General features: G+C 38.5%; 4 protein-coding genes across 4 annotated transcripts; 2 read left to right on the top strand and 2 right to left on the bottom strand.

Annotated features, from left to right (window-relative positions):
- The first annotated feature begins 6,157 nt into the window (after positions 1-6,157).
- LOC128739174 (6-pyruvoyl tetrahydrobiopterin synthase) lies at positions 6,158-7,299 on the top strand. Its single transcript, XM_053834602.1, has 4 exons — positions 6,158-6,358; positions 6,414-6,493; positions 6,555-6,700; positions 6,805-7,299. Exons 1-4 carry the CDS (start codon positions 6,294-6,296, stop codon positions 7,033-7,035), a joined length of 522 nt encoding a protein of 173 aa, XP_053690577.1. The 5' UTR covers positions 6,158-6,293; the 3' UTR covers positions 7,036-7,299.
- Positions 7,300-7,468: 169 nt separating this feature from the next.
- Positions 7,469-10,420, bottom strand: LOC128739173 (alkaline ceramidase). Its single transcript, XM_053834601.1, has 5 exons — positions 10,303-10,420; positions 9,971-10,111; positions 8,632-8,888; positions 8,424-8,561; positions 7,469-8,309 (listed from the first exon to the last, which is right to left on the bottom strand). Exons 2-5 carry the CDS (start codon positions 10,064-10,066, stop codon positions 7,994-7,996), a joined length of 807 nt encoding a protein of 268 aa, XP_053690576.1. The 5' UTR covers positions 10,067-10,111; positions 10,303-10,420; the 3' UTR covers positions 7,469-7,993.
- A 9,163-nt stretch (positions 10,421-19,583) lies between these two features.
- LOC128742111 (uncharacterized protein C19orf47) lies at positions 19,584-21,594 on the top strand. The gene is made up of 4 exons (XM_053838329.1): positions 19,584-19,688; positions 19,766-20,077; positions 20,135-20,517; positions 20,577-21,594. The coding sequence occupies exons 1-4, from the start codon at positions 19,670-19,672 to the stop codon at positions 21,282-21,284; spliced, it is 1,422 nt and encodes a 473-aa protein (XP_053694304.1). The 5' UTR covers positions 19,584-19,669; the 3' UTR covers positions 21,285-21,594.
- Positions 21,595-21,620: 26 nt separating this feature from the next.
- LOC128742110 (protein shuttle craft) lies at positions 21,621-25,464 on the bottom strand. The gene is made up of 4 exons (XM_053838328.1): positions 25,349-25,464; positions 22,576-25,154; positions 22,167-22,515; positions 21,621-22,109 (listed from the first exon to the last, which is right to left on the bottom strand). The coding sequence occupies exons 2-4, from the start codon at positions 25,029-25,031 to the stop codon at positions 22,005-22,007; spliced, it is 2,910 nt and encodes a 969-aa protein (XP_053694303.1). The 5' UTR covers positions 25,032-25,154; positions 25,349-25,464; the 3' UTR covers positions 21,621-22,004.
- Between the last annotated feature and the right edge of the window lie 377 nt (positions 25,465-25,841).

Below are 25,841 nucleotides of genomic sequence, written 5' to 3'. Positions count from 1 at the left end.
GTAATAGAGGTCAGTAGACCTAGGAAAATCAATAAACCTAAATAGAAGTGAAATCTGCGGGCTGGCTACCCCCTCGCAGTGGCCGGCGCTTCCGACGGCGGGTCGCTGGACACACTCACGGGCTGCGGCTGTTACGCCCCCGTCTTAAAGGAGGAGGGGTCTTAATTCACCATAGAAAAAATTCTTGCCTCCAAAAACCATCACATGCCAAATTTGGTTTTATTTGCTTGATTGGTTCTCAAGTTATGAGGAAATTTGTATTTCATTTGTATGGGAGCCCCCCTCCTCAAGGGGAAAGGGGTCCTAATTCCCCTCGTAAAGAGGGGAGGGGTCTCCATTCACCATAGAAAAAAATCTTGTCTCCAAAAACACCCGCATACCAAATTTTGTTCTATTTGTCTGATTAGTTCTTGAGTTATGCAGAAATTTGTGTTTCGTTTGGATGGGAGTCCCCCCCCCCCCCTCTTAAGGACGGGAGCGGTCACTAACTATCATAAGAACCTTCGTTGGCCCCAAAAACCCCTACATGCAAATTTTCACGCCATTGGTTCAGTAGTTTTCGATTCTATAAGGAATATCCCGATAGACAGACAGAAATCTATACAGACAGGTATAGATATAAAAATTTAATGTCAAATATTATCATTCAGCATTTCAATGCAATTTTTCTTAACGATTAGCCACAAACAAACAGACATAACACTCGTTTTCCATTCTTCGTACCGATTAAACAGTCATTTCAAATTTGGGCTTGGTTGGGAATGTCTCCGTTTTGGCCAAAGTGGCGCTTTTTGGTGAAAAAAGGGGAATTTCCCATAAAAAAAACTTGCTACTTCGAGGGATACCCATGTTGCTATTTGATATTTGGGAATGTCGATCATAGATGGTGCTAGTGTTCAGGCTAAATGTGAGCTATACGATAATTTTTGTTGATTTTTCTCCCAAGAGTTATATCTGTTCGTCTGTGGATTAGCTTTGACACCAACATGGGTATGAAAGGGGGAAGGCAATGAAGATGCGTCCAACATATCTCTAGCCATCCCAAGTTCCTACCTAGCACCTCCATGTGGTCATACCCGGTAATGCTCTTTCCTTAAGAGTAGCTAAGCTCTTTCCTTAACATTGAGTAGCTATCATATGATATGTTTTGTAGCGCACTATAAAGCATTACAATTGAATTGATATAAAACTTCATAGTTACTTGGGGATAAAGAAGGGTTAAGTCTTAAAAAGACGTGTTAAGCCAAAAGCTTTGCTTTGTTAGGTATGATCGTAGGTGACAGAGCTGTCCTGCACTAAGTGCACCTATTTTGCCTAAGAGCGCTCTCTGCACACCACTCAGTGTAAAGTAAGAGTGCACCGTAAACACTTAAGATAGCGCAATACTTAGTTCAGCCATTGGCGGAACTAGGGGGGGGGGGCTAGGGGGGCTAAGCCCCCCCTAGGAGAGATTTAGCCCCCCCCTAGAAAAATTGACTTTGCCATCCAATAAAACGGTCGAAAAAAAATTCTGGGGCTATAGCCCCCCCTAGAAATGAGCGCTAGTTCCGCCAATGAGTTCAGTAATCCTATGGAAAATAATTGACTCTATAAATGTCCCACACAATACCCAAGTTTTCCCAAAAAAGTTACTTTTTTTACCTCACTTGATGAGCCGTCGGTATCTAAATCTGACAGTTCTTTTTTTATTTCAACTTAGTCAATATTTGATGAAAAAATTCATAAAAATCAAAAATAGAATGATTTGCTCTTTGACAGATATCAACCGAGCCGATTGATTGAAATGATGTCAGCAGTTGTCTCCCTCTCTTCTATCTTTCTGATAGAGCTCTTCATTTTGACCGAGCTTTTGACAGCTCCCATAAGAAACCTGGGGTGACATTGCGATTCTCGTTTCGAGTGATTTTGTTTCGTTTCGCCCATTCGTTTAACGTGGTCGAAACGAACCAAAATCACTCGAAACGAGAATCGCAATGTGACCCCTGTATCGTCCGATGACCATAGTTTTTGCATTAATTGTGTTGTCTAAGGCGAGCTAAGAACAAAAGTGGTTTATAAGTTATCGTCTAATCTCAAAAAAAATTTTAAATAAAAAAATGCCTTTTTTATTACTTTTACTCGTCAAATTTGAAAAAGTCTTCATGTGAATACCCAATTGTAATTCTTTATACTGCGCTACTAAACATATCATATTTTTTTTTGTATGGACTCATCACTCCGACCAGTATGGTTAGATCTATTGTGATATCGCCCGGGTGTTTGCTGTATGACCTGCACTGCATTTCTTTGCTATAATCGCTATTGAGTGAGCGATATGCTTATTGAATTTCATGCGTGCTTGTGTGTAGTAATTGGGTTTTTACCCTTCTATCAATGCTTTCTCTACTTTACCCGCCTTGTTCCACATGATAGCGCTGTCCCCAATTATGGCCATCCCTGGTACAGCACAACAGTGCATTTAACTATAAGGGTCTCATTTTGCGCTGTCAATAGGCCTTATCGGGATAACATAGAATTCAGCATTAAGGAAGGGTAAATAAGGGGCCTGAGAATAAACCCATGCTAAAGTCACTTTGACATCGAATGGCCTGATTCTACTAAGATTCAAACCCACGACCATTCATTTGCCAAAGCAGACTCGGTAACCTTGCGGCTACAGAGCCCCTCGAAACAAACATATCATATAATGTATTATTTTCTTACATGTACAATTAATGCCGTAATAAAGTGGAAAAGGGCCGCACTATTGTCAAATTAAAGCTGCATTATAACAGCAATTGCTAAAGCACTATTAGGGCCTGTATTAAACATCGTTTCGCCTGCATTATCGACAGATCATTATTTTTAGCTTGTTTGTGAAAAAATATAAAAATATCACTTTGTCCGGCATGTCAAAAGACAAAAATAAACATATTTTCATATTTATTTTTCAAGTTCGCAGTTTCTAACACAGCTTCTCAAGCTATGCGTTCTATTATTTACGATGAACGAAACGTTTTATTTCGCATTTCAAATGTTTCCTTTAATTAGATCCGAACCTGGGTGCGTGTATCCCTGCAACATTCATTTGCTGGCGCTTTTGATATCTCAACCACAGCTGCTGTAGATGAGTGGGTTGTAATTAGTCGTACTTAAATCGTCGTTCGTAGTTCATTTTAGAATTCAATTGGTTGAAAAAAGACAGCAGCAGTTAGGTGAAACAGAGCATGAGTAAAGGCCGTAAATAAGCAAAAACGATGTCGGGTATAAGCATTTTATTAATATTTACGGTACGTTTTAAAGATTTGTCCTAGAGCTTGTAACCCAGTAAACCATTTGGTTTGTATATCTCGAATGCAACTGAGTTATACGAAATCATATCTGAACGAAAAAGTTATATTTCACGCCATATAAGAACATATATGTACCAAAGTGGAGGCGATATACGTGCGAAAATTTTGACAACTATTTGTAATTCTATTTTGCGCAGTTTTTATAACACGCAACTAAATACTCCTGAATATATGATATAGATATAATCAAATATTGCAATTATGTATCCTGCTTTATAATTCACAGTCATGAATTGTATATGAAGACACGCACGACTGCAAAACAACTTATTGTTCACTTCGATTTGACATACTCTAATCATTATGCAATTCCAATGTGAAATTGACATGAACACGAATTAATGTGAACTTTCTATTACGATTTTGTGTTATCTGGGAAGCAAGATATTGTAACATTATATACGCAAATAGTGTCTTTAATAATGCTAATTTACGATAATGCTTAAACGCATTAGCAATGTTTATACAAAAGTTTTAACCATGCGAATTGCTGATATACCGCTGTCTGGTATTAGCGATGCCGAGCTACAGCCAATATGTGGTTATACGTTAATGCTTGTGGTAACATGCATGTAACCCAAGCCCCTGGCAGACAACCATGTTCTCGCCGCCAACATCTCGTGCGTGCGAAAATGAGATAGCAATTCAGCACTGCGTTTCACTCAACTGCCAGCAGTCTGATTTGGGCCCGCTGTCAAATTTTGAGCCCCGGACATGCTGTCGCTGACGTTTACTGCAGCTCGATATAGAGATGTCGATGGGGTGATGTAATCCATGGGTAATCATTTATTGGCACGCGAAAAATTTGCACATACTAAATATTCATATGCGTATAATTTTTATGTGTATAATTGCACATACCACTGATGAACTGACATAACACTTAGAAGAAAATCCTTTAAAAACCATCGTCCTGCACATTTTGCTTGCACACTAGCACCCTCTGTTATGCATGTTGCGGAGTAGCTTGCATTTGCAGGGTTTTATACTGTAGGGATTTGCACATTTGAATGGTTTTATACTGAAAACTCAAAGCAACAATCGCGCGCCGCGGTGTGGCCATGTTGCGAAACATGCTTTTTTGAAAAATCAGTGGTTTTCGATTGGACGATTATCGCGAGTGTCTCGTCTGTTTGTCTGTGCACATACTATTCATATGCGTATAATTTTTATGTGTATTTCTAGCTTCTAGGAAGATTGTGTTTATATGCGGCCCATGGTAATCATACACACTTAAAAATTTTTACCGAACACCGTAATTTTTTGACGAAATTAGAACTGCTGAACGTTCGGTGGTCAGTGCAGTAATTAATTTGCTTGACGAACACTCGGCAATGAAAATATTTTTATGAAATGTCAAAAATTGCGGACTGTTCAGTATAAATTAACAAATCTCTCAGCAAAAATCATTGCTGAAAGCCGTAATTATAGTGCTGATACTTCGGTAATGTGTACTGAATTGTCGTCATAAATTAAAAAAATATTTTTATTGAAATCATGTCTTAAAAATAAATACAATTAATTATATAGGATCTATGATGCACAGATATGGTTCTAACTTGGTCTCGAGGTATGGCTCTGCCAGCCGCCGCATGTTCGAATCTGGACTAATAGCGAATTCATAAATTAACCTGGCTCAGGTCGATTAGCACTCAGTTTTAATCGAAGTGCTGTCAAAGCGTTCATAAATTAACCGAGATTGCATCTCGGTTAAACTGACAGCATTCAGTTTGAAGCGCAGGTTAAAACTGTCTAGCATTACGGTTTACGGGTCGATCTGTCAAACTGCCCGTATCGTTCATAAATTTCGGGTTGGAGTTAGCACGAACCCAGGTTAATTTATGAATTCGCTATAAAAGAGGTTGTTCCGAGTTAACCTATCTGTAGCACCAGCCCCGCAATCGTCATCTAGTTCTGCAGCTACCTGCAAAGTCTGCACCGAAGCACTAAGTAGCATTTGCTGCTTTGTTTTATGATGACAAAATTTTGAATGAGAAGGAAAATGAAGATTTACAATTTAAATCAATATTAACTGAATGAGAGATGGAGGGATATATATTTAAAACACAAATTACATAATAAATTGGCATACCTTATATAAAGAAGGTTAAATAACGTAGCGAAGCTCTGCTATGCGCCACTCATATCTTAAGAAGAACTATAATTGTTCATATTTTGAACAATTTCCACACACTTTAAACACGCAATAAAGTATTTTCTTGATTGCGCTTCATTTTGACAGCTAATAAATGCTTGATGACAACTTCCGCAATTTTTTCTGATCTCAGCATAGCTTTTGCGGGCTATCCTGTAATAAATACTGATAGTTCGTTAAACAATTGCTGAATTATTGACAGTTACGAAATGGAATCGCTTTGCGAAAAAATACAGCGAAAAATATTAACGAACTCGCCACCGGTTAATGAAGATCTGTATTAAGAAATGTCAAGTAGTGACGATACTCAGCATTCCTTGAAAAATTACCAAATTGTTCAGCATTTTTCCAAATGTGCTGATTTAATCCGCAAAATAAATTACCGAAGATCTGAATAAAAACTAAGTGTGTATGGAATTTCATATGGAAATAGTAAGTTATGTGCCGAATATTTTGAGTGTAGAATTTTTCAGGAGTAAAGGTCGTGTTTATTATTTTGAGTGTAAATATGTGGTTTCCATTTTGATCGATCGTGCAAATTTTTTTTAGTGTACATTTTTTCGAATTTCGAGCAGTTTTTCGGTATTCATTTTTATGAATCATGCTTGCTATCGTTGACCAATGACCGTTTCTAAATATATCTGGCATCTCTGCGGGTGTATTGTAACGATTGTAACCTATTGTAATCACATCACATAAACGTTATCTCAAAAATCGCAATTGCATTGTTTTATCAACAAATTAGATACAAAACGGCCCAGACACTATAAACATTTTGTAATCAACGTTAGTTATTGTCGATTGAAATGAGTCTTCCCCTTATCTCGTTAACTAGAAAAGAAAGCTTTAGTGCGTGCCATCGTTTACATAGGTAACTTCTGTAATTTAAGTCGTACGTGTCATTCATTATGTTTGCCTTTTAACAGCCCATTCCTTAGTGAAGAATTAAATAAGCAGGTTTATGGAAAATGCAACAATCCCAATGGACACGGTCACAATTATACAGGTATTGTACGAAGTGGCAAACAATTCTAATCTGAGATTTCTAACAATTTCCTGTGTTGCAGTGGAGGTCACCGTTCGCGGCCCAGTTGAACCGAAGACTGGGATGGTTATGAACATTACAGACTTGAAACAATACATGGATCAAACCATCATGAAAAAACTCGACCATTTGAATCTTGACAAAGACGTTCCTTATTTCAAAAATTTGGTAATGTATCTTTAAGGGGAAATGAGCAGTCATTGTATTTTTAAATTCCGGAAGCACTTTTTGGGCCCAAAACAACTATTTTTATAACAGCATTTTCTTTTTAGCCGAGCACCACGGAAAATGTAGCCATTTTCATTTGGGATAGCTTGCGATTGGTCATGTCGAAACCAGAGCTGCTGTACGAAGTCAAAATATATGAAACGGAAAAGAATTCAGTTATCTATAGAGGACAAAAACATGACGGAAGGAATCATTATCACCACCATCAAATGGAAATGAGCACCACTAACGACATCGTTTGCTCGACAAATTTGTCATCAGATTCTGATAGTTGAGTATATCCTTGATAATGAATACCTGTATCGCAGACTAGAGTTAGTTGCTTATTTGAATTCACTTGCGTACGTATATAAGAAAGCCACTATTCAATCAAAAACAAAGGATACTTAGTATTCACGAATAAGGTCGTATATGTGTTGCACGTATTGATGAAGTATTAATCCCATGAAAAAATACAGTGATATTCCATTAACTAATATAATCTTTAAACTGCTCCGCCCTTTACTAGCTGTGATAGAGAAATGTTCCGTCTCCGACCCTCCACTAAAAAGACACGTCTTCCCCCGCCGCGTCGAAATATTCGGAATAACGCATATTAGTCAGCATACAATTAATGCTAATTCAAAAAGAGTGAAACCAGCAGATCCAGGTATAACAAGTTAAGGACGTTCGGACCAGAAAAATCCATTCGGACCAGAAATCTATTGAATTTGAACAGATTATAATCAACTCTTGCTAAAATATTTCTATCACTAAAATAACTTGTAATATAATATCAACCTTTATAAGATTCCTTGAAGTCAACTTTACTAGTAACTATGAACAAACTTGACGTAATTTACAATTGGTAGCACCTACCTTGCCAATATACTACAATGGTTTGCTTATAGCATATAAGTTACAGAGTAACGTCCGTATTCAATCTACACTGGATAATTAATTTGATTTATGATGTATTAAAAATAATCACTGGAATAATTTCACTACTTGTAAGCGTACAATTGTTTCGATATTTTGTGCTTTTTAGTGCTGTGTTTAAGCCTACTCTGGAAATAAATAATTTAACCGATCGTTGCACATTTGGAAAATTATATTTGGCATTATGACACAATTTCGATACTTTTATTTTTGCCACAGCATTTGTACTAAAAATTTATTTGCTGTACCAATTTACCCACCATACCCAATTGCCAGTTCTAACGTTTCTAAACATTTTATATTCTGCCTTCATATTTAGATGTTATCATTCATCTTTTTATAACAGTTGACCGACACGTATGGCACACCTAATTCAAAATCATTTCGCGGCCAATATTTCAATTGCGGTCTGCTTTCGGGCCTTTCATCGCTAACGAAAAAGTAGGCAAACAAAACACACGCCGTGTACGCAGAAATGAAGATCAGAATGTGCCAAAAGCCGTGCAGATATGGAAAATTCACCCGACTCCATGCGTCACAGAACATTCTATCATTTATCCAGCAGACTATTGCAATCATCAGGATAGTAGTATTCCGGATACCTAAACGGTAAACACGTTTATCCTGCACACTGCAAAAATTTATGTCATTAAAAGCCAACATTCAATCTAGACACCCAATCCAAAAGATTTTCACTTTTCTTTCTTTACCTAAACACCAGACAAAATTCAGATAATGTACTTACATTTGTAGTTCTTTGTAGAGCAAGTATGTTGCAGGAATTGCCAACAGCATTAAAGCGAATGCATTTATCGCGGGGTAACACACAGAAAGTGCAGTAGCTGTTAGCGAGAAAACACTCATTGAGATGCAGAATCGCTTTCTACAAACGAAGCAAGAACAACAAACCTGACTAAATTACTTCAGATATCTTCAATATATTGGAATCATACCTGGAGTGTTTGAAAATACGAGGAAAATGTCGACGAGGACAGAACAAACTCAGCGTTGCCATAAATACCCACAGAATAGTCAGTTCATCCAACAGTTGTCCTAGAAGGCTTAAAGTAGCGTGGAAGTAGGCAGAACTTAAACCTACCACGATTAGTAAAATCCATATCATGTGGATTGCTGGCTGTATCAGTTTTCCATAGTCTTTGAACAAGTAGATCAAAAAGGGAGGTCCAACAAGAAAAAGGATATTGCTGATCTGAAATTTTGATTGTATTATGAATAATAGTTAATCTATTGTTCACTCTCGATCTCGACATAATTTTTGATACAAAACTGGTTTTTGAAAAAAAAAAAAAAGATGAGAACTACTGTCCTCACCGTGAAGCTGCCATCATAGTTTAGCACTAGTCTACTATATGGAACGGTTTTTAGAAAGCGGTGCAGTTATTTGTACAAAGTTCCAATAGAGATTGCTGACATTTATCTTACGCATACTTCGCCGCGTATACGTATACGCGATTTGTATTCATCGTGAATTTTTTTTATAGCGAAATCGTTTCGCGATGCTCACAAACCAACAATACAGTCACACACTAGCAACCCTTATACATTAGTACAATTTAGTATAGCTGCACATAATTACGGCATTGCAGTGTAATAAGAATTCCTTGCACTAAGCAATAAAATTTTTGAACAAAATTATAGCGATTTTCAAATTTTTATTATAATTTTTTTTTATAGATATAATAATCTTAATTTACTTGCTATGAAATTATTATTAATACCTATTTAGGCACCCATTGCCAGTTAAATTCAAACATTTCAAATATTTACATTTCACTACGAAAGTGACAAATGCATTTATAGCCATACATTTTCCACAAAATTGTATAAAACGTGCTGCTCAAGCCACGAATGCTGAAGCAGGCTACAAATTATTTCGTAATTTATGCTAATAAACAAGATCAAACTGCAATAAAACCCATCTGGTGCTTAAATCGTTGTGTAGCCGCTGGCAAACCGCTCGCAAAAAAGTGCTAATAAGTCCGGTTCATATCGTTTACTGAGCACAAAAGTAAATTCACAAGCCTGAAAACCAGCAGAACTCACCGCACAGCTGTTCGACTTATTTTCGCCAAGTACGATTAGTATCATAGCAATGCAGAGACCTTGATTGCGTGCGCTTAGCTTTATACAATCTCACTATAGGTATAGAGAATAAAATGACTTATGTAATTACGCATGCAGCGTGTTATTTCTCAATTGCTTTAGTTAGCTATACATTACCTACTGACACTCCATAGAAAGAATATTTTTTATCTAACACAATCAACTTACCGTGTTGACGAATTCAGCAATATCCGAGGAAATTAAGTAGTTTCCTTCACACCAGTCCACCGGTGAACTGCCACGTTCTAGATGTTCCCATGTCATTTTCAGAGATTCTAAGTGTATATGCACATAAAATGCGTATGTATTCTACAGCGAAAAAAATCACATTTATTACACGACATATAATGCAAGATTAGCGGATTTTGATACTAATACCTGAAACAAAAAGAATACTTTATTAAAAATTTGAAAAAGAATCAAGCAATTTTTTTTTGTTAGAATTTTCGTCGCTTTGATTTTTTAAATTTTATTTCTTTTTGTCTTTACAATTTGCATACCTTTTATTGATCACTTTTAGCCTTTGTTCTGGATTGGAGTATTAGTTCTGGATTACATTTTAACGAAAAGATAACGCTTTAAATCTTTCTGTCTTCTAGCTTAGTAAATACTTTATAGTTTATTTAACACTAATGAACAGGGATGCCAAATGTTTTTCGCATGCTTTTATCGCTTGTTTATTTTTTATTTTATCTGCAACCGCAACAAAGACCAAAACCAGACCAAAAACAAACAGAAAACTGCTCGAAAAATGTAGAATGAGTTCAGTGTTGCCACATTTTACCTAAACCCAAAAAGTATAGATTTTCTATTAAAAATAAAATATTTATAAATAAACTCAAAAACATTATGAGAACACGCATATTTTTTGCTTAAATGTTTGATTAACAAGTATTGAAATAGTTATGAAATCTACTTAAGCTATTGTCACGCACCTTGAATATTATACTCGGACACAGAGTGTATAAAGCTTTGCAATGCATTTTATACTGATTAAGTTGAAAGATATATCGCTGTATTGTGCAAAATTGATGTAAACAAAACAGAAGCGGATCATGTTGAAAACAATCAAATCACACTGCTACAGCATTTTGCTCCGCAGCAAGTGCTGGCAGTTTTTGTACACTGATGCCAAATCGTTAGCTTTAGTTTCCGCGTATCTCTTACTGTGAGTATTTCTATAGCAAAGCTGGGTGCTAATTCTACCCCATTGGCAGGCAACCATGTTTTCGCTGCCAACATCTCGTGTGTGCGCAAATGAGATAGCATGTTAGCACTGCGTTTCACTCAACTGCCAGCAGTCTGATTTGGGCCCGCTGTCAAATTTTGAGCCCAGGACCAGGGCTTCGACCGATCCTTTTTTTCTACCGCAGTCACACTAACGCGCATTCAAGTTCACACCGTCCGTTTAGAGGTGGAATACGAACGCTATGCATAAAACAACTGGCAGTTTGCTCAGTCAAACGCCGAATGCACGCAACCACCCCATCGACATCTCTATATCGAGCTGCAGTAAACGTCAGCGACACCATGTCCGGGGCTCAAAATTTGACAGCGGGCCCAAATCAGACTGCTGGCAGTTGAGTGAAACGCAGTGCTGAATTGCTATCTCATTTTCGCACACACGAGATGTTGGCGGCGAGAACATGGTTGTCTGCCAGGGGCTTGCACGCAACAGAATGAACGCTTTTTGACATTTTCGTTTCGATCAAGTTACCTTTACCGTTTGGAGCAGCGAATGACTGCAAAACAGTCAAATGACTGGCAATCACCACGCTAACGAAAAGCAACCGCACAATCGTATGATTCAATACTACAAAAAAATCAAAGGGGTTGTGTACAAGACACGACCGCATATATAGGTGACGCAGGACTACGTAAGTCTCTTTGTAGTGATAGTAGCATGTGTTCATGCTTGTAATCATTCGATTCTTCATATATACATGCTATCAGTGTTGGGCACAATTTTGCTAATTCGCTAAATCGCTTGTTAGCGGCGCTAAATTCTGGTTAGCGAGTTAGCGTTTTCGCTAAATTTGGAATACGTTAGCGAAACCGTTAGCTTCGCTAAAAATAACCCCTTGAAATCGCTAACCGCTAAATCGCTAAAGCTGCATGAAAATTGTGAAATTCAAACTTTACCTTGCCATTTTTATATTGCGTTGGTCAGAAATAATGTCACAAATCAACAAGTTTGTATGCGGTTGAATCGCCAAAATAATAGTATAACTGTCTGGTGATTGACAGAGGGAGTATCATGTATACCGAGAGGTCCACTCATCTTTTCCAGACAAGTCGAATTCAAACGAGTTCTAATTGAATCGAAATTTGATTTCCGGCAATAATAACATAAAAAACAGACACTGATAGAGCATGCAATATGGAACTGAAACACGAATGTTTCTGGGTAATAGATACTAAGTTTCTAAGTTTCTTTCTTTAAGGGCAAACAAGTTGTGGTAATGTGGTGACCGCGATTAAAAGAACTTCTTTGAGAAATGGCATACGTAGTCAAACTAAAATCGTAACAAATTTTTAGTTATTCTCCGACGTTTCGCTTTTTATTTTTACAGCTTTTTCAAGGAAGGATATTTTGACACTTTGGGCCGAGGCCGTGGCGGCCAAAAAACCACGTTCTCCAGGCGATAACTTCCAGCATGCATTTCATACTGCATATCCCTGTTCCCCACAAGCCCCGAAAGAAAGAGCAGCAGCTTCAACATTCGCTTCTCGCTGATCGTCAGTTACAGAAGGGCATTCTTTGGGAACTTTCTGTGGGAGATATATTTGACGCCATCGCTTACTTTCTTGGTGGGGCGTAATGTTTAAAGTTTTTGGAGCGTCTTAGTAGAATACGATACCTGAAATTCTACTATCTATATTTATTTACGACAGATACGTATTTCGCCTACGACATGCAGGCTTCATCACTGTCTGTTTTCGAACTAAATGTACTCAGTGCTTTGACAGTCGTTGCCGTCTAACATCAAGTAGGTCTCGTCACCCTTCGCTGTAAAGATGTTTTCACCAGCACCTTCAGCCTTCAGCCAGCCTTGACTGATGCATCCACTTAAAAAAGTCCGTTTTGGCGAGGTACTTTTTCACTGTTTAGTTCCGACCTCTCCAAGGCGCGGAAGGCTGAGGGCACCTTGCTCTTGGTGTCCCTTTTCAGCTTCTACTGTACTTAACCATTCTCTAGAAGGGAGAAGATGTTGTATGTGCCGGATCGGTTAGATCCGGCGGACACGAAGTGCCTCACGATGTCCAACTTCTTCACTCCGGACTGCATCTGGCAGTACGAACAAAGCATCGAGTGTAGTTGCTTGTCTGTTTTCGTCGCAACTGCTAAAAATCAATTGATAATCCAGTCAAATTATTTATGTACACAATCAGTTCCATTGGCGGTACATAGGTGGATTCATCACCAGTTGGCTGGGTAATCGCATGAAAAATTACTAAAATCAGTTCATTCAATCGACAGTTATTTGCGCCATACATATATAGTATATGCTCAAAACAAAAATATTTTTGGGTAATTCAGATTTAGCGAGTACCGATTAGCGAAATTTTCGCTAATCTGAGTTTATCGATTAGCGTTTAGCGATTAGCGAGCTAACTTTTTCGGTTAGCGAATTAGCGGTTAGCGACGCTAAATTTTCGGTTAGCGGTGCCCACCACTGCATGCTATATGCAACATATATACAGGCTACATGCGTTGTATGTAACATTTATCAAAGTAGTAACATTGCATACGTTCAATTCTCAAAAGATTGTGCATTTGAAAACAATTTAAAACAAAATCAAGAACACAAACTATTACTTTCCTGCTACCTTACTGAAATTAAAGATTGTTTTTATTATCCATGGTTTCCCACAGCTGTAGCACATTTTTCCAACACAGATATCAAATTCGTCGAGGTTTAATCGTCACGCTGTAAAGAATTTGCGATCTGTTGGGACAACGAACTTGTGTCATTTTTTCTGGCACACTTCCCTAACACAGACATCAGATTGGACTAGGTTTAATCGCGTTCGTAAGAAATCTGTTGGCACGAGGGGGCTTTGTCACTCTCTCTGGCGTACTTCCCAAGCAAGGACATCAAAATGGTCTAGGTTTAATCGCGGTATTAAGAAATCTTGTTGAAATGAGGAAACTTTGTCACTTGTTTTGGCTTACTTCCCAAGCACAGATATCAAATTGGTATAAGTTTAGATCATCGTAAAGAATCGTCCAACCAATCACGAAGCGAGAATTCTGGTAAAACATAGGTTCATTATTTTAAATTTTTCAATAGTTCAACATCAAGAATCCATACTTTTCTTCATTTGGGTCAATTCTTAGAAGATTTTCCGATCGATTGGTGTAAGAATATTGAAAATCGATCGGAAAACCGCTGAGCTGTTAGCGCTCAAAACCTTTCAATTTCCGTGACGCTCGCATTTTTTGATTTTTTGGAATGACACCCTATCTCAAAACTTGCCGTAAGACGTAGTCCTACGTCAAAAAACAACCACTACATGTGCATGGAAGAATTCGGTCGGACTCCGTCCAATATAAACGAATATTTTGCTTGCGTCGGACCGACGTCCGGGTGACAAACTATTACTGTGAGCAGCCGATTTGGAGACAAAAAGAGAAACGAAAAAATACGTCACCGTATGCTTCCAGTCAGTTTGCAGTTTATATTCTCAAAGCGCAAAGCAAAACGGGAGATTGACTGTTTGCTTTTGCTGAGATGCCGCATGAATTGTAAGACGGCAGCAGCGCAAGCGGCAGATTGACTGGATAAGAAAAACAGTCAAATGATCGTTCAAAAAGCGGAGTTTGAATGCGGAAAGTTCGCATTCACGGCAGTCACATTCAACTTGCAATCCCTTTTCAAGCCTTGCCCAGGACATGCTGTCGCTGACGTTCACGTTCACTGCAGCTCGTTATAGAGATGTCGATGGGGTGGCTAATTCCGTTATCGAAATTTGACCTTCTGTTTTTTATACGACAGACTTCGCAACCAGCTGTTGAGTATAGTTACTATATATATAGTTCGGCGGATAGAAAACCAGGCGAATTGGCATCCCTGATTTTTAAAATTAAATTTGAAATTATAAAAAAATGTGCAGGTTTTTACGGAAAATAATCGTTACTGTTTTACCTGACTCACTGCGAATATGCGCCATACGTTTTATTCGTTTATAACGCATATGTAGTTAATATCGATAACAAACGATTTTTTATAAGTTGTGCTTTTGTTATTGCATTTAATTTGTAAAAAGTTACATAAATAACAATTCAGTTTCACAATACAATTATTGCGTACTACTGGCACATGAAATATAACGTTTAAGCACAGAGAACAGACTACCAGGTAATAGGCGTTTTTGACAAGCTATCGCCCGCTTAGAGGCGCTGCATAAAAAAAGTGATGAAAAGTAAAATCGCTGTCAAACTCCATATACATTTTGGAAAAAAGCTGAAATAATATGCAGTTTTCGATTAACCCTTTCAATTGTCAGGATTTTAGATAGCGAAATATTGGAAGAAATTTGTTTATCTACGTTAAGGTTAGTGAAAATATTCGAATTAATTAACTTTATGGCAGAAAAATGTTAATGTTTGATTTTGTACCGCATAAAACAAAAGTACATAGAGTCAGCTGTAAAGTTTACATATCCTGGATAGAGAATCACCAATTATTTTCAGTCTTCAGCGTTTTCCAATGTGTTTTTAAGTGCTAACGGATTTATTTTTTTGATTAGCATCATCTGCACCAAGAACCAAACATATAACCTATCAGTTCGTAACCATAAATACACTTGCGAAGCTCTAATAATCTCCCGAAGCAGGAACAATATATATCAAATGAAAGGCAATGCTTTTTCTTACCTCTATTATCCATTTTCATCATTCCCACTTTTGGTAATTCAATAAAATATTACATTTAAAGTCGAGTTCCATATAGGTGCCAGCAAGCATTTTGGGAATTGCACTTTTTTTGTAGTTCCAATAATCACAACCAGGTAGCGAACGGTTGCTCTTAGTTTTGCTCAAATTCGCCTATAGGCGAATAAACGCAAAACTAATGAAGCCCATGCGACTCCTACATTTAGCTGTCCGAACTAGGAAAATGATGATCAGTTACAATTTTTCGCTGGATGGATATACAAATCAAAACATTTTTTATTTAAATCTCAGTAAAATGAGTATTGCGAACATTAAATTTTCTGCAGCGGGTTAGAAATCTTATTTACTAGCTAGCGCACTGGTGGTTGCAAATGAAATGTGTACTTAGGACAAGTAAATTGAGATCCGGATTTAGTTTAGGTGTGTATGGTTATGTTTATAGATACGGGACCGAAAAATTTAGATCCAGATATATTCATGAAAGTGTTCTACTTAATTGTTTCAGGTAATTTTAATGGTTTTCAGCAAAGTTATAACAATATTTCATCCAAGGCTTGCTGAATCAATGTCCTTATTGTTTAGTATTTATTGTGTAATAAAATTTTAATAGTTTTAAATAAAATGCGGGCAAATAAAAATTATAGTAAGTATATATGTTATTTTCTAACCCAACCATAACATTTGATTGATTCCAAAGCGCGTATTTTAAAAAAAAATTCAAATTCGCTTCTGAAGATTTTAGTTTTCTATGTGTTTTGACAGCTTGAAATAAAAATATCATCATTTTTACCGCGGCGCCAACTACTTGTCGAATGAAGCTTTTATTTACCTATAGGCGAATAAACGCAAAACTAATGAAGCCCATGCGACTCCTACATTTGGCTGTCTGAACTAGGAAAATGATGATCAGTTACAAATTTTCGCTGGACGGATATACAAATCAAAACATTTTTCAATTAAATCTCAGTAAAATGAATATTGCGAACATTGAATTTTCTGCAGCGGGTTAGAAATCTTATTAACCAGCTAGCGCACTGGTGGTTGCAAATGAAATGTGTACTTAGGACAAGTAAATTGAGATCCGGATTTAGTTTAGGTGTGTGTGGTTATGTTTATAGGTTCCAGACCGAAAAATTTAGATCCAGATATATTCATGAAAGTGTTCTATATATTGTTTAAGGTAATTTCAATGATTTTAAGCAAAATTATAACAATATTTCATACAAGGCATGTTGAATCAATGTCCTTATTGTTTAGTATTTATTATGTAATAAAATTATAAATGGTTTTAAATAAAATGCAGGCAAATAAAAATTATAGTAAGTATATATGTTATTTTCTAACCCAACCATAACATTTGATTGATTCCAAAGCGCGCAGTTTAAAAAAAAATTCAAATTCGCTTCTTATGATTTTAGTTTTCTATGTGTTTTGACAGCTCGAAATAAAAATATCATCATTTTTACCGCGGCGCCAACTATCTGTCGAATGAAGCTTTTGTTCACCTATCGACAAAAGGTGTGTAAAAGGTTTTTATGTAATCTACGAGTAATCCTTCAATAGAGCACCCCTCGAGCAGTAAGTGGTAAACTAAATCTTGATGTCGCTGCCATCGCTGCTATGTAACTTCAGCACAAAGAAATTTTGATAAAGGTACGTGGATATTTTTTGATGCGTTTGGCAAACTATTTCTGGAGGGCGCCACCAACAGATTTTACACACAAAAAATCGATTACTTCCTTCGAGCCTGTTAATCTGTTCTCTGTGGTTTAAGCACGTTATTTTTAGTGATCAAAATTAACGATATTTTCGATACAAGGGCGATATTTTTCGAAACCTTTCGAACCAACACGATCCCGCGAACACAACGCATATTCGCAGTGAGTCGAGTAACACAGTAGGCTAGGCGTTAACACATAATATATGTGCTCTTATTTGAAAAACATTCCTTGTTTATTTGTTCGCTTTACAATAAAGTTTCTTCAAATTCTAGATAGAATTAACAGAATGGCGAATGTCGCAGATGTAAACAAAACGGGTGAGAGTTATATTTTGCTGGAGCAGCATAGGAAAATCAACTCTCACTCGGTTTGTTTATGCAACCATGTTCTCGCCGCCAATATCTCGTATGTGCGAAAACGAAATAGTACTTCCCTACTTCGTTTCACTCAACTACCAGCAGTCTGATTTAAGCCCGCTGTCAAATTTTGAGCCCGGGACATCCTGACGCTTTCAATCATTGCAGCTCGATATAGAGATGCCAATTGAGATTGCTGACAGCTACCGTACGCACACTATACCGCGTATACGTACACGCGATTTGTTGCTGCTGCTGTTGGTTTATCCATGACGCTTTTCAAACTGGGGAAAAACAACACAACCGCAAATTAGCAAGCTCTATCCCGCTTAGTCACGTCGGGCAAACACCGAACAAAAATCTGGCAGCGAAAAACTTTTCTGCCAGACATTCTGCCGGTTTTCTGGCCGCCGTCACCCGTGAAAACTAGCAGAAATGCAACAACCGTTTCGGGCAGAAATTTCGCCTAACGGTTTTGTTTTGATTTTTCTGCCCGATTTCTGTTCGATTTCTGCCAGCCATATCGAACAGAACTTTTTTGTATTATTTTTCATTATTAAAGATAGAATGTCATCCTACACCGAAAAAACTCTACACGTGCAATCAATGTGCAGATCACATAGATATTCTTCTGGTGCTAATCACTACAGTTCCATAGGAATAACACATGAATCATATTCAATTGCAAAACCGTGGGTAAAACACTTTGAAAGGATCTGATATTCACATCAACTCATCGTGAAAGCCACGTGAATTTCAAATATAATGACTTTTCATAAGAGTTAGCCTTTGATTAAACGTGTAAAACCAGTGAAATATTTCTAAAAACTTACACCTTAATTTCATGTGGATTGCAACAGGATATGATCTAATGGTAAAACACGTGGATTTGCGGTGCTAAAACAGTGACCACCATGTTGATTGAAGGTTTGTTGGAAAAGCATGGTTGTTTAACGTGTTTTCCATATGAAATATTTCATTTCACGTTAAATTGAAGGGAAACACTTTTGATACCCGAATGATTGACATATGAAACAAGATTATCAATATTTGCACGTTGAAATTCATGTGTAAGATCTTATGGTAACGCCGTGTCTATTTTTATCAGTGTACAAATTACGTTAAACCAAATTTATATTTATTTTTGTAACTTTTATTTACATTATTATATAAGCACACACACATAAAGCAATAAATGGCGCACAAAAGAACACCGGTACTGGAAACAATTTTCTGAAAAAAGGTCTGGTTATAAATGAATCACACTAAACAAAACAAATATTTTTATGATTATAGTTATAGATGCAGATTGATTGATTCGTTTTGTGTGGCTATACGAACGAAAACTGAAGGTTGCAAATATAAATTTGTAATTTTCTTACCAAGAATCGGAAACTGCAGCGAGCAGCGCATGTCATCTCTTGTCACTTGTTATGACATAAACAGAATTGAGCGAAAAACGAAGAAGATGAACCGGTTCTGAACGTCAAATTCAGCCGGCGCCATATTGATTCTGTTCGATTTCTGCCAGGCATCCGACTTTTTCGTAAGCGGGATAGCGTGCGCCGCTTGCGACATTCGCCTTTTGTTGATTCGATCTTTAATTACAAGTTGAGTTCAAGAATATTTTTTTTCAGTGTAGAACTTTGGTCGTTATTGTTCTCTTCTTTCGGTCAAGCGCAGCCCTGGCAACTCACGGCGATATATAGGTAAACGGGGTAAACGCGAGTGCTCGTTTTATGCTTTGTGTCATTATTTTTCTGATGGGCTTCAAGAAGTTTCATAAATTTTTTTGAAGATACTCCGTTTATCCGTATTCTGCTCTCCTGTTTCATAATTTTATTTAATCACTTATAAATTAAGTGAAATAAAAAAAACATTCTGCATCGCAATGCCAACCGCGAGTGCCGGTAAATATAGTCAAACTTGGATTTCAATTAGCTCAGGATTGTACAGCGTTTATTTCCTTTTCGGGCTTTTTTTACAGCAACATGGGTAAAGTTCTTCACCAACGCTGGGATACCATCACAAGCCGCAGCCGGATATGCGCACGTCTTTGTGGAAAATCGTATCCAGTTGGATATGCTGTCCGATTTAAATAAAGAATATCTGCGCGAAATGGGAATCACGACAATGGGAGATATAATTGCGATACTGCGACATTCAAAAGCAGTAAACGAACAAAGTGCCCGCGAACGTGTACTAGCTTCGCCAGGCGATATCGACCACGGGAGCACTTCAGTACCGGTTGCAGCGATTTCAGCTACACAAAATTCCGTACCGAAGTCCGTTATTTCCAGTAAGTATAAACAATTACGGTGATAGGTCTATGCATGTAATCAATCAATTATTTTAGGACCGAATTCTACAGTCTCGCTTCCCAATAAGCCACGAAAAGTATTTCCTGAGCACAAGATCACACTGCCGCTGGCTGGATCTAGCAGCGGATACAATCGAACTGCCAGTGACGTTTTAGAGAAAAGAGCCGCTTCAGTATCAACGATTAACGAAGCTGGACATGAAGCAAAAGTTTTTAAACGTTTTTCACATAACTCTGATGGCGATCAGGATGACGAGGATGAGGACGATGACCAACCACCCGCAAAGATTTCTTCTAAAGTAACACTGAAGAAAGCGGAAGCTCCGTCTGCATCTATATTTTCTCGTCTTGGTGAAAAAAGCAAACGAAGCATCATTGACGGACCAGCTGGAATACTGAAAAAGTCCCCAATTAAGCCGGTATATATTTTATTCATATATTCTTTTTGCTAACGCGTTCAATGCCACTTTTTATACAGATATTTTCAGAGAGAAGAATCACATCGGGCACGCAAAAGGTAATGTTGGTTAAAAAAATTCCAGCAAAAGCTGTGTCTGTTTCAGATGAAGAAGGTGAAAGGGGGTCCTCTCGAGGTCATCAGTACTCTAATCTCAACGCAATGGAAACGAACGAACCACAAAAGACGGTTTCGTTTTCGGAAGAAGATGAAATTTTGGAAATTGCTCCTCGCCCACCAAATCGTCCCTTCGCTGTCACTGGACCGCGATTACGCTTCAATGAGCGTGAAATATCAATCAAAGCTCGCCTTGGTAATTCACCTAATCGTAAACCGCCAATAGCATCGCTACGAGGACCGAGGAGAACAATTGCAATGAAACCAGCAAGAACTCCAGCAGGAAATATAACAAGCTTGTCACCGTCTTCTTTAGTACGATCCAAAATGAAGTCGGATGCAATGCTGCTCCGTAAGGAAACTCCCATTCGGAATCGACTGACTTTGGTGGGAAGAAATTATACAGCACAGAGAAATAATCAACCCACACGCAACGAAAAATTGATTGATCCTCAGCGGATTACCAAAACTTTCGATCTGGATTCAAAAATGTCAAATTTATATGTCAAAAGACCTCGTCCAGGTCATCACTCGGGCAGAAACTCAACCCAGCATAATAAAGGCTCACCCGTAGGCAGTGTCTTCGATCGTCTTGGTTACAATCAACAATAAGCTACCAATTTTCCGCTAGAGGATCTCGAGTTGCTATTCAGTCAAAAAAAATATACAACTAGAAATACTAACAAAAATTTATGATTCTTTACTGAACGAACCTATTCAGTACTATCAGTTGATGGAAACAATGTTTTCCAGTAAGAAAACAGCAGCAATTATTTTCACTGGGTAAAAAATAAATTGAATTTATTTTGGTAGTATTTGCCAACAAACAAATGTTTAGTAGTAAAAATTGTGTTATGCCTAATTACACTGATCTTTGCTAACTTTCTAAGTTCGACTTTATTATTATTAAATGATTCCGAATATTCTCGTATAGAGCATGTGGTTCATCTTACGACTGTTTTCTGTCGTTTCTTTAATTGCATTTAAATTTTTTTCATTCGTCGGAAACCTGAAACTTTAAATTAAAGCATGGAATAGGGATTACTTCAATTAAAAATAAGCTCCGCTTCTCGTTGTTAGTTCGGAATGACCTGTATATTGACGTATTAAATTTGGAGTTTGAAATCCTTGAACAATAAAGTATACAATTGACGTTTTTCCCTGGAGGTAATTATGTAAAGAAAGAATATGAAATAAAATCGTGAAGAATAGTTGATACCTGCAAAAAAAAATCTTTTTGCTACAATGAAACAAAAAATGACACAGTAAACGAAGAGTAGTGATCGAAGTAATTGAAAGATAAACAAGAAAAGTAGTAGCACAGTTCAGTCGTTATTTGGCCGTTCTGCCCCACGCATTTAAATTGGGAACAATTACACGTCGCTGACCACTTTCGCGCTGAACAACTTCAAGCAAGCTCATACTAGGCAACCAGGACTAAAAAAAAAGAATAAATAAGATCAGCTGCAACATTGCACTATAGAGCTACTATACCGAGAACCGATCCGCTGTAGCAACGACGTTTCGATTTGGTTCGGCATCGTATGCAACGGATTCGACACCAAACATGCGGCACATTTCATGTACCACCTGTCGTTTTTCCCGATTCATTATTGGAAAGGAGTGACTGCGAGACTTCTTGCTCTCCTTAGCTAGCTTGACAAGGTCAGTAAGCTTCTCATGAATCATCTTAACCGTGGCAGGATCCTTTTTGGCGAACGCCTTTAGCAAATCAGAATAGTTGGGCTGTAGTTTTGATGATATATCTGGATTACGGATCTGCAAGCCGATGGCAAGCCGCCGATTACGCTCCAACGTGCGACATTCATCATTGCATTCCAACCTAATGTAAAAAAACGAAATTATTAACTCAAGACTTTTTGCTAAGCCATACACGACTTACGTTTTGTTATTTTTCATTTTTACTGGTCCCAAAATGTCACTGAGTTCTACAGATCCGCCTCTTTGCATTTCCTGCATCGAGGAAGCTAGTTGGGCAGAAGTGATACGGCGGTATTCTTTGCTAAAGTCGTGACATGTTCGATTCTGTTTTCGATTACCACATTCACAAGTTACTTCTACAGTCTCTTTACAAGGTAGGTCTATCGGACAGTCGCCATCATGACACGGTGCTTTGCAAAGATGCGGACAGCTGGATCTAGGGGTGGTACATTGCTGACGGCAAATTTCTCCTTCATTGAGGCACTGATTTTCGTGGCATGGTTTGATACATTTGTGGCGATTGCACGCGAGTGGTTTGGCGCATGCCAAGCCGCAGCTGAACGATTCCTGGTAGCATGGAATAGTTTTACGTTGTTCATGTTTTCCATAGCAATACTGGGTGGTTAAAACGACACATGGTGGACACTGCGAGTCCGAGTGGCAATTGTGTAGTACCGGATGAGAGCAGAGATGCCGTCTCGAACAGGGCTTATCACAAACCGGTTTTTTGGTTCCACAAGGCACTGGTGGGTAGATAACACTTGAACCACATTCGCAGGTTAGTTCATCAAAGGAAACTCGATGACATGTCTGGCAAGAGCCCTTGTGACATTGTTTGTCACAGCGATGCCGACCACAGCTGAGCATCTGTGAACAAGTTTTCAGACAGATATGATCGTAATCTATACAGCATTCCTGATTGCAACGGTGTTTCGCACAGTTTCGCATTTTTGTGCAACGTTTCTTGCATCTTATGTCACCCTGCAATTGCTTGCATTTAATTTGCTGATCCATGTGGCCACAGCGGCATTTTACGACGGTCGATTTGTTGCACGGTGGACATTCGCCCAAATGACACCGTGCCGTGCACATATGGTGAGATCCGGGAGCTCCACATTTCAACTGCTTTCCACACACTCCCTTGCATACAACAATAGGATCTAAGCACGATTCCCTTTCACCTTTTACAATAGCCTGCTTACCACATGGACACGATGTTATCAGATTAGGAGACAGCGCACACTCTCCACATGGACCTAGGTGACAGAGTTTCGTACAATTGTGCTTCATACAACTTAACTGCGCGTCGCAACTTGATTCACAGCCAAATCTAGTAGTGGCCAAATTATCAATAGTACACCGAACGGTTCTCTTTGTTTTCCGACAAAAGCATTCATGTTCCAGCATTTCCTCGCAGGTTCCGCATTCTTCTTTGTGACATTTCCGTTGGCAAGTGTGAACGGTACAGTTTAACATGTTGCCGCAAATTGCTTCGCAATAGAACTCATCCTTTTGGCTGCATTGCATCGGCTTAGTAGCTCGTCCGCAACCACAACGGCGTTGCACAATCGCTTGACACGAAGGGCAAGGTCCAGGGTGACAAAGTAAAGTGCAAGGATGGTCGCAAAGCTCTTCCTTACCGCACACCTCTCCGCATGAATGAGCCACATCGCTATGATTGTATTGTGGATTTTTGATCTTACCACAGAAGCAGTAATATTCTCGAGGTATTTTCTTAGACATGTTTTGACAAGCTGGACAGCGCCAACCGTCATCCGATTTAGAGCTAGTAGCCCATTTGGTAGTACAGTTTAGATGAAGAATATGATAACAATTGGGGCAAGACCAAATACTCTGTGTTGGCCGAACAACGTCACAACAGACCAAACACTCCAACTTAGACGAATCCAGCTCTCGGATAAGCTTCTCTCTCTGTGAACATTTGGAAATAATCTTCGCTTCTAATTTCTCCTGTCGAGCACGATTCCTTTGATATCCGTTCTGTTTACGCTCATATCGCATTTCGGAGTCTTTATAACCGTTGGATTGTTGAGGTATGAAACGGTCTTGCTCACCTCTTTGACCGCGTTCGTTATTACGGAATCGGCCGCCTCCTGCATTTCCTCTCCATCTTCCATTCTGTTGAAACTGTCGTGGGTATTGTGTCTGCTGTGGCTGGGATCTGTGGGGTTCCCATGAGTTCGCATTATGCCCTTCGAAACATCTTCTTTCATCTATCTCGCAATCAGGTGACATCTGAGTCTTGCTGTTTCTACCAAAACCATTTTGGTCACCGTGACGACTTTTCCGGCTGTTATTCCACCTTCGGCCATCGTATTGCTTGCGAATCGCTCCAGCCGGTCTTGCATCATTACGTAAACTGACTTCACCGGTTAAATTTTCACGGCCCGACTCTTCCTGCCTATGCTGCCAACGTGGAAAGAACTCAGCTGCCGTTGGTTTTAATACAAAGTTAACGTTCGTTGTGCTTTCGCTATTCAAGGTGTTAATGTTGGAAGCTTCTTGTAACGATGCTCGAGCCGTAAATTGTGAAATGAATTGTTCGAAGCTGTTGTGTTCGCTAGCACTATTTCCATAGTGAGAGGAAGATGGTCCGTCCCCACCACCGCTTGCCATTCCAAATTAACGGAGCTACGCCACAGCCGATGCCCCGCCGAGAGAATATGAAATATTTTTACCCCACGAGGGGGTTCTTATCCGGTTTCTCGACACACCTCTTGGCAGTGTTGTTTGTCGACCCTAAGAATAAATGAGTGCTCATATTAGCTTAAATTGTGCAATACACTAGAGTTGTCTCATAACACTGAGGATTAGTTTAGATAAAAAGTAGCGCTCAGCCACCGTTTCATGGCATTATAAAAAAAGGCCACAATATTAGTATCAAGCCTCGATTCGCTGAAAACTAGTAAGGCTAAAAACGATTATCCACTTACCTGACTTTAAAAATTGAAGAAAAACACTAAAAAAAAGCAAAATACTCGAAAACTACTGCTGAAAAAACGTCTCGCAGTGAAACACGAGCCGATGGTGATCAGCGACCATCGCGCTTCACTAAATCGTGCTGATCTGTCATCTGCCGTTTAATTTACACGCTTATTCATTTTGCCTACAAACACAGAAAATTTCACCTGTGTCAAGAGTGTCGGTGCAATGAGGCTTATCCCGCTTACGAAAATTTCGGATGCCTGGCAGAAATCGAACAGAATCAATATGGCGCCGGCTGAATTTGACATTCAGAACCGGTTCATCTTCTTCGTTTTTCGCTTTATTCTCTTTAAGTCATAACAAGTGACAAAAGATGACACGCGCTGCTCGCTGCAGTTTCCAATTCTAGGTAAGAAAATTACAAATTTATATTTGCAAACCTTCAGTTTACGTTCGTATAGCCACACAAAACAAATCAAACAATCTGCATCTATAACTAAT

Source organism: Sabethes cyaneus, chromosome 3 (genome assembly GCF_943734655.1).
Source record: "Sabethes cyaneus chromosome 3, idSabCyanKW18_F2, whole genome shotgun sequence".
NCBI classification, from domain to species: Eukaryota; Metazoa; Arthropoda; class Insecta; order Diptera; family Culicidae; genus Sabethes; species Sabethes cyaneus.
Note: the sequence above shows the minus strand (reverse complement) of the source record. Positions and strands in the feature narration are given on the sequence as shown.

Bases quoted from the DNA above. Each gene is read 5' to 3' on its own strand.
- LOC128739174 (XM_053834602.1), top strand. From the start codon at position 6,294: ATGAGTCTTCCCCTTATCTCGTTAACTAGAAAAGAAAGCTTTAGTGCG. The intron at 6,359-6,413 runs GTAACTTCTGTA...GCCTTTTAACAG, and splicing joins GCGTGCCATCGTTTACATAG to CCCATTCCTTAGTGAAGAAT. The intron at 6,494-6,554 runs GTATTGTACGAA...CCTGTGTTGCAG, and splicing joins ACACGGTCACAATTATACAG to TGGAGGTCACCGTTCGCGGC.
- LOC128742111 (XM_053838329.1), top strand. The intron at 20,078-20,134 runs GTAAGTATAAAC...CAATTATTTTAG, and splicing joins ACCGAAGTCCGTTATTTCCA to GACCGAATTCTACAGTCTCG. The intron at 20,518-20,576 runs GTATATATTTTA...CTTTTTATACAG, and splicing joins AAAAGTCCCCAATTAAGCCG to ATATTTTCAGAGAGAAGAAT.
- LOC128742110 (XM_053838328.1), bottom strand. From the start codon at position 25,031: ATGGCAAGCGGTGGTGGGGACGGACCATCTTCCTCTCACTATGGAAAT. The intron at 22,516-22,575 runs GTAAGTCGTGTA...TTTTTACATTAG, and splicing joins AAAATGAAAAATAACAAAAC to GTTGGAATGCAATGATGAAT. The intron at 22,110-22,166 runs GTATAGTAGCTC...CTTTTTTTTTAG, and splicing joins CTACAGCGGATCGGTTCTCG to TCCTGGTTGCCTAGTATGAG.
- LOC128739173 (XM_053834601.1), bottom strand. From the start codon at position 10,066: ATGACATGGGAACATCTAGAACGTGGCAGTTCACCGGTGGACTGGTGT. The intron at 8,889-9,970 runs GTAAGTTGATTG...TCAAAATTTCAG, and splicing joins TTGCTGAATTCGTCAACACG to ATCAGCAATATCCTTTTTCT. The intron at 8,310-8,423 runs GTAAGTACATTA...AAATTTTTGCAG, and splicing joins CTCTACAAAGAACTACAAAT to TGTGCAGGATAAACGTGTTT.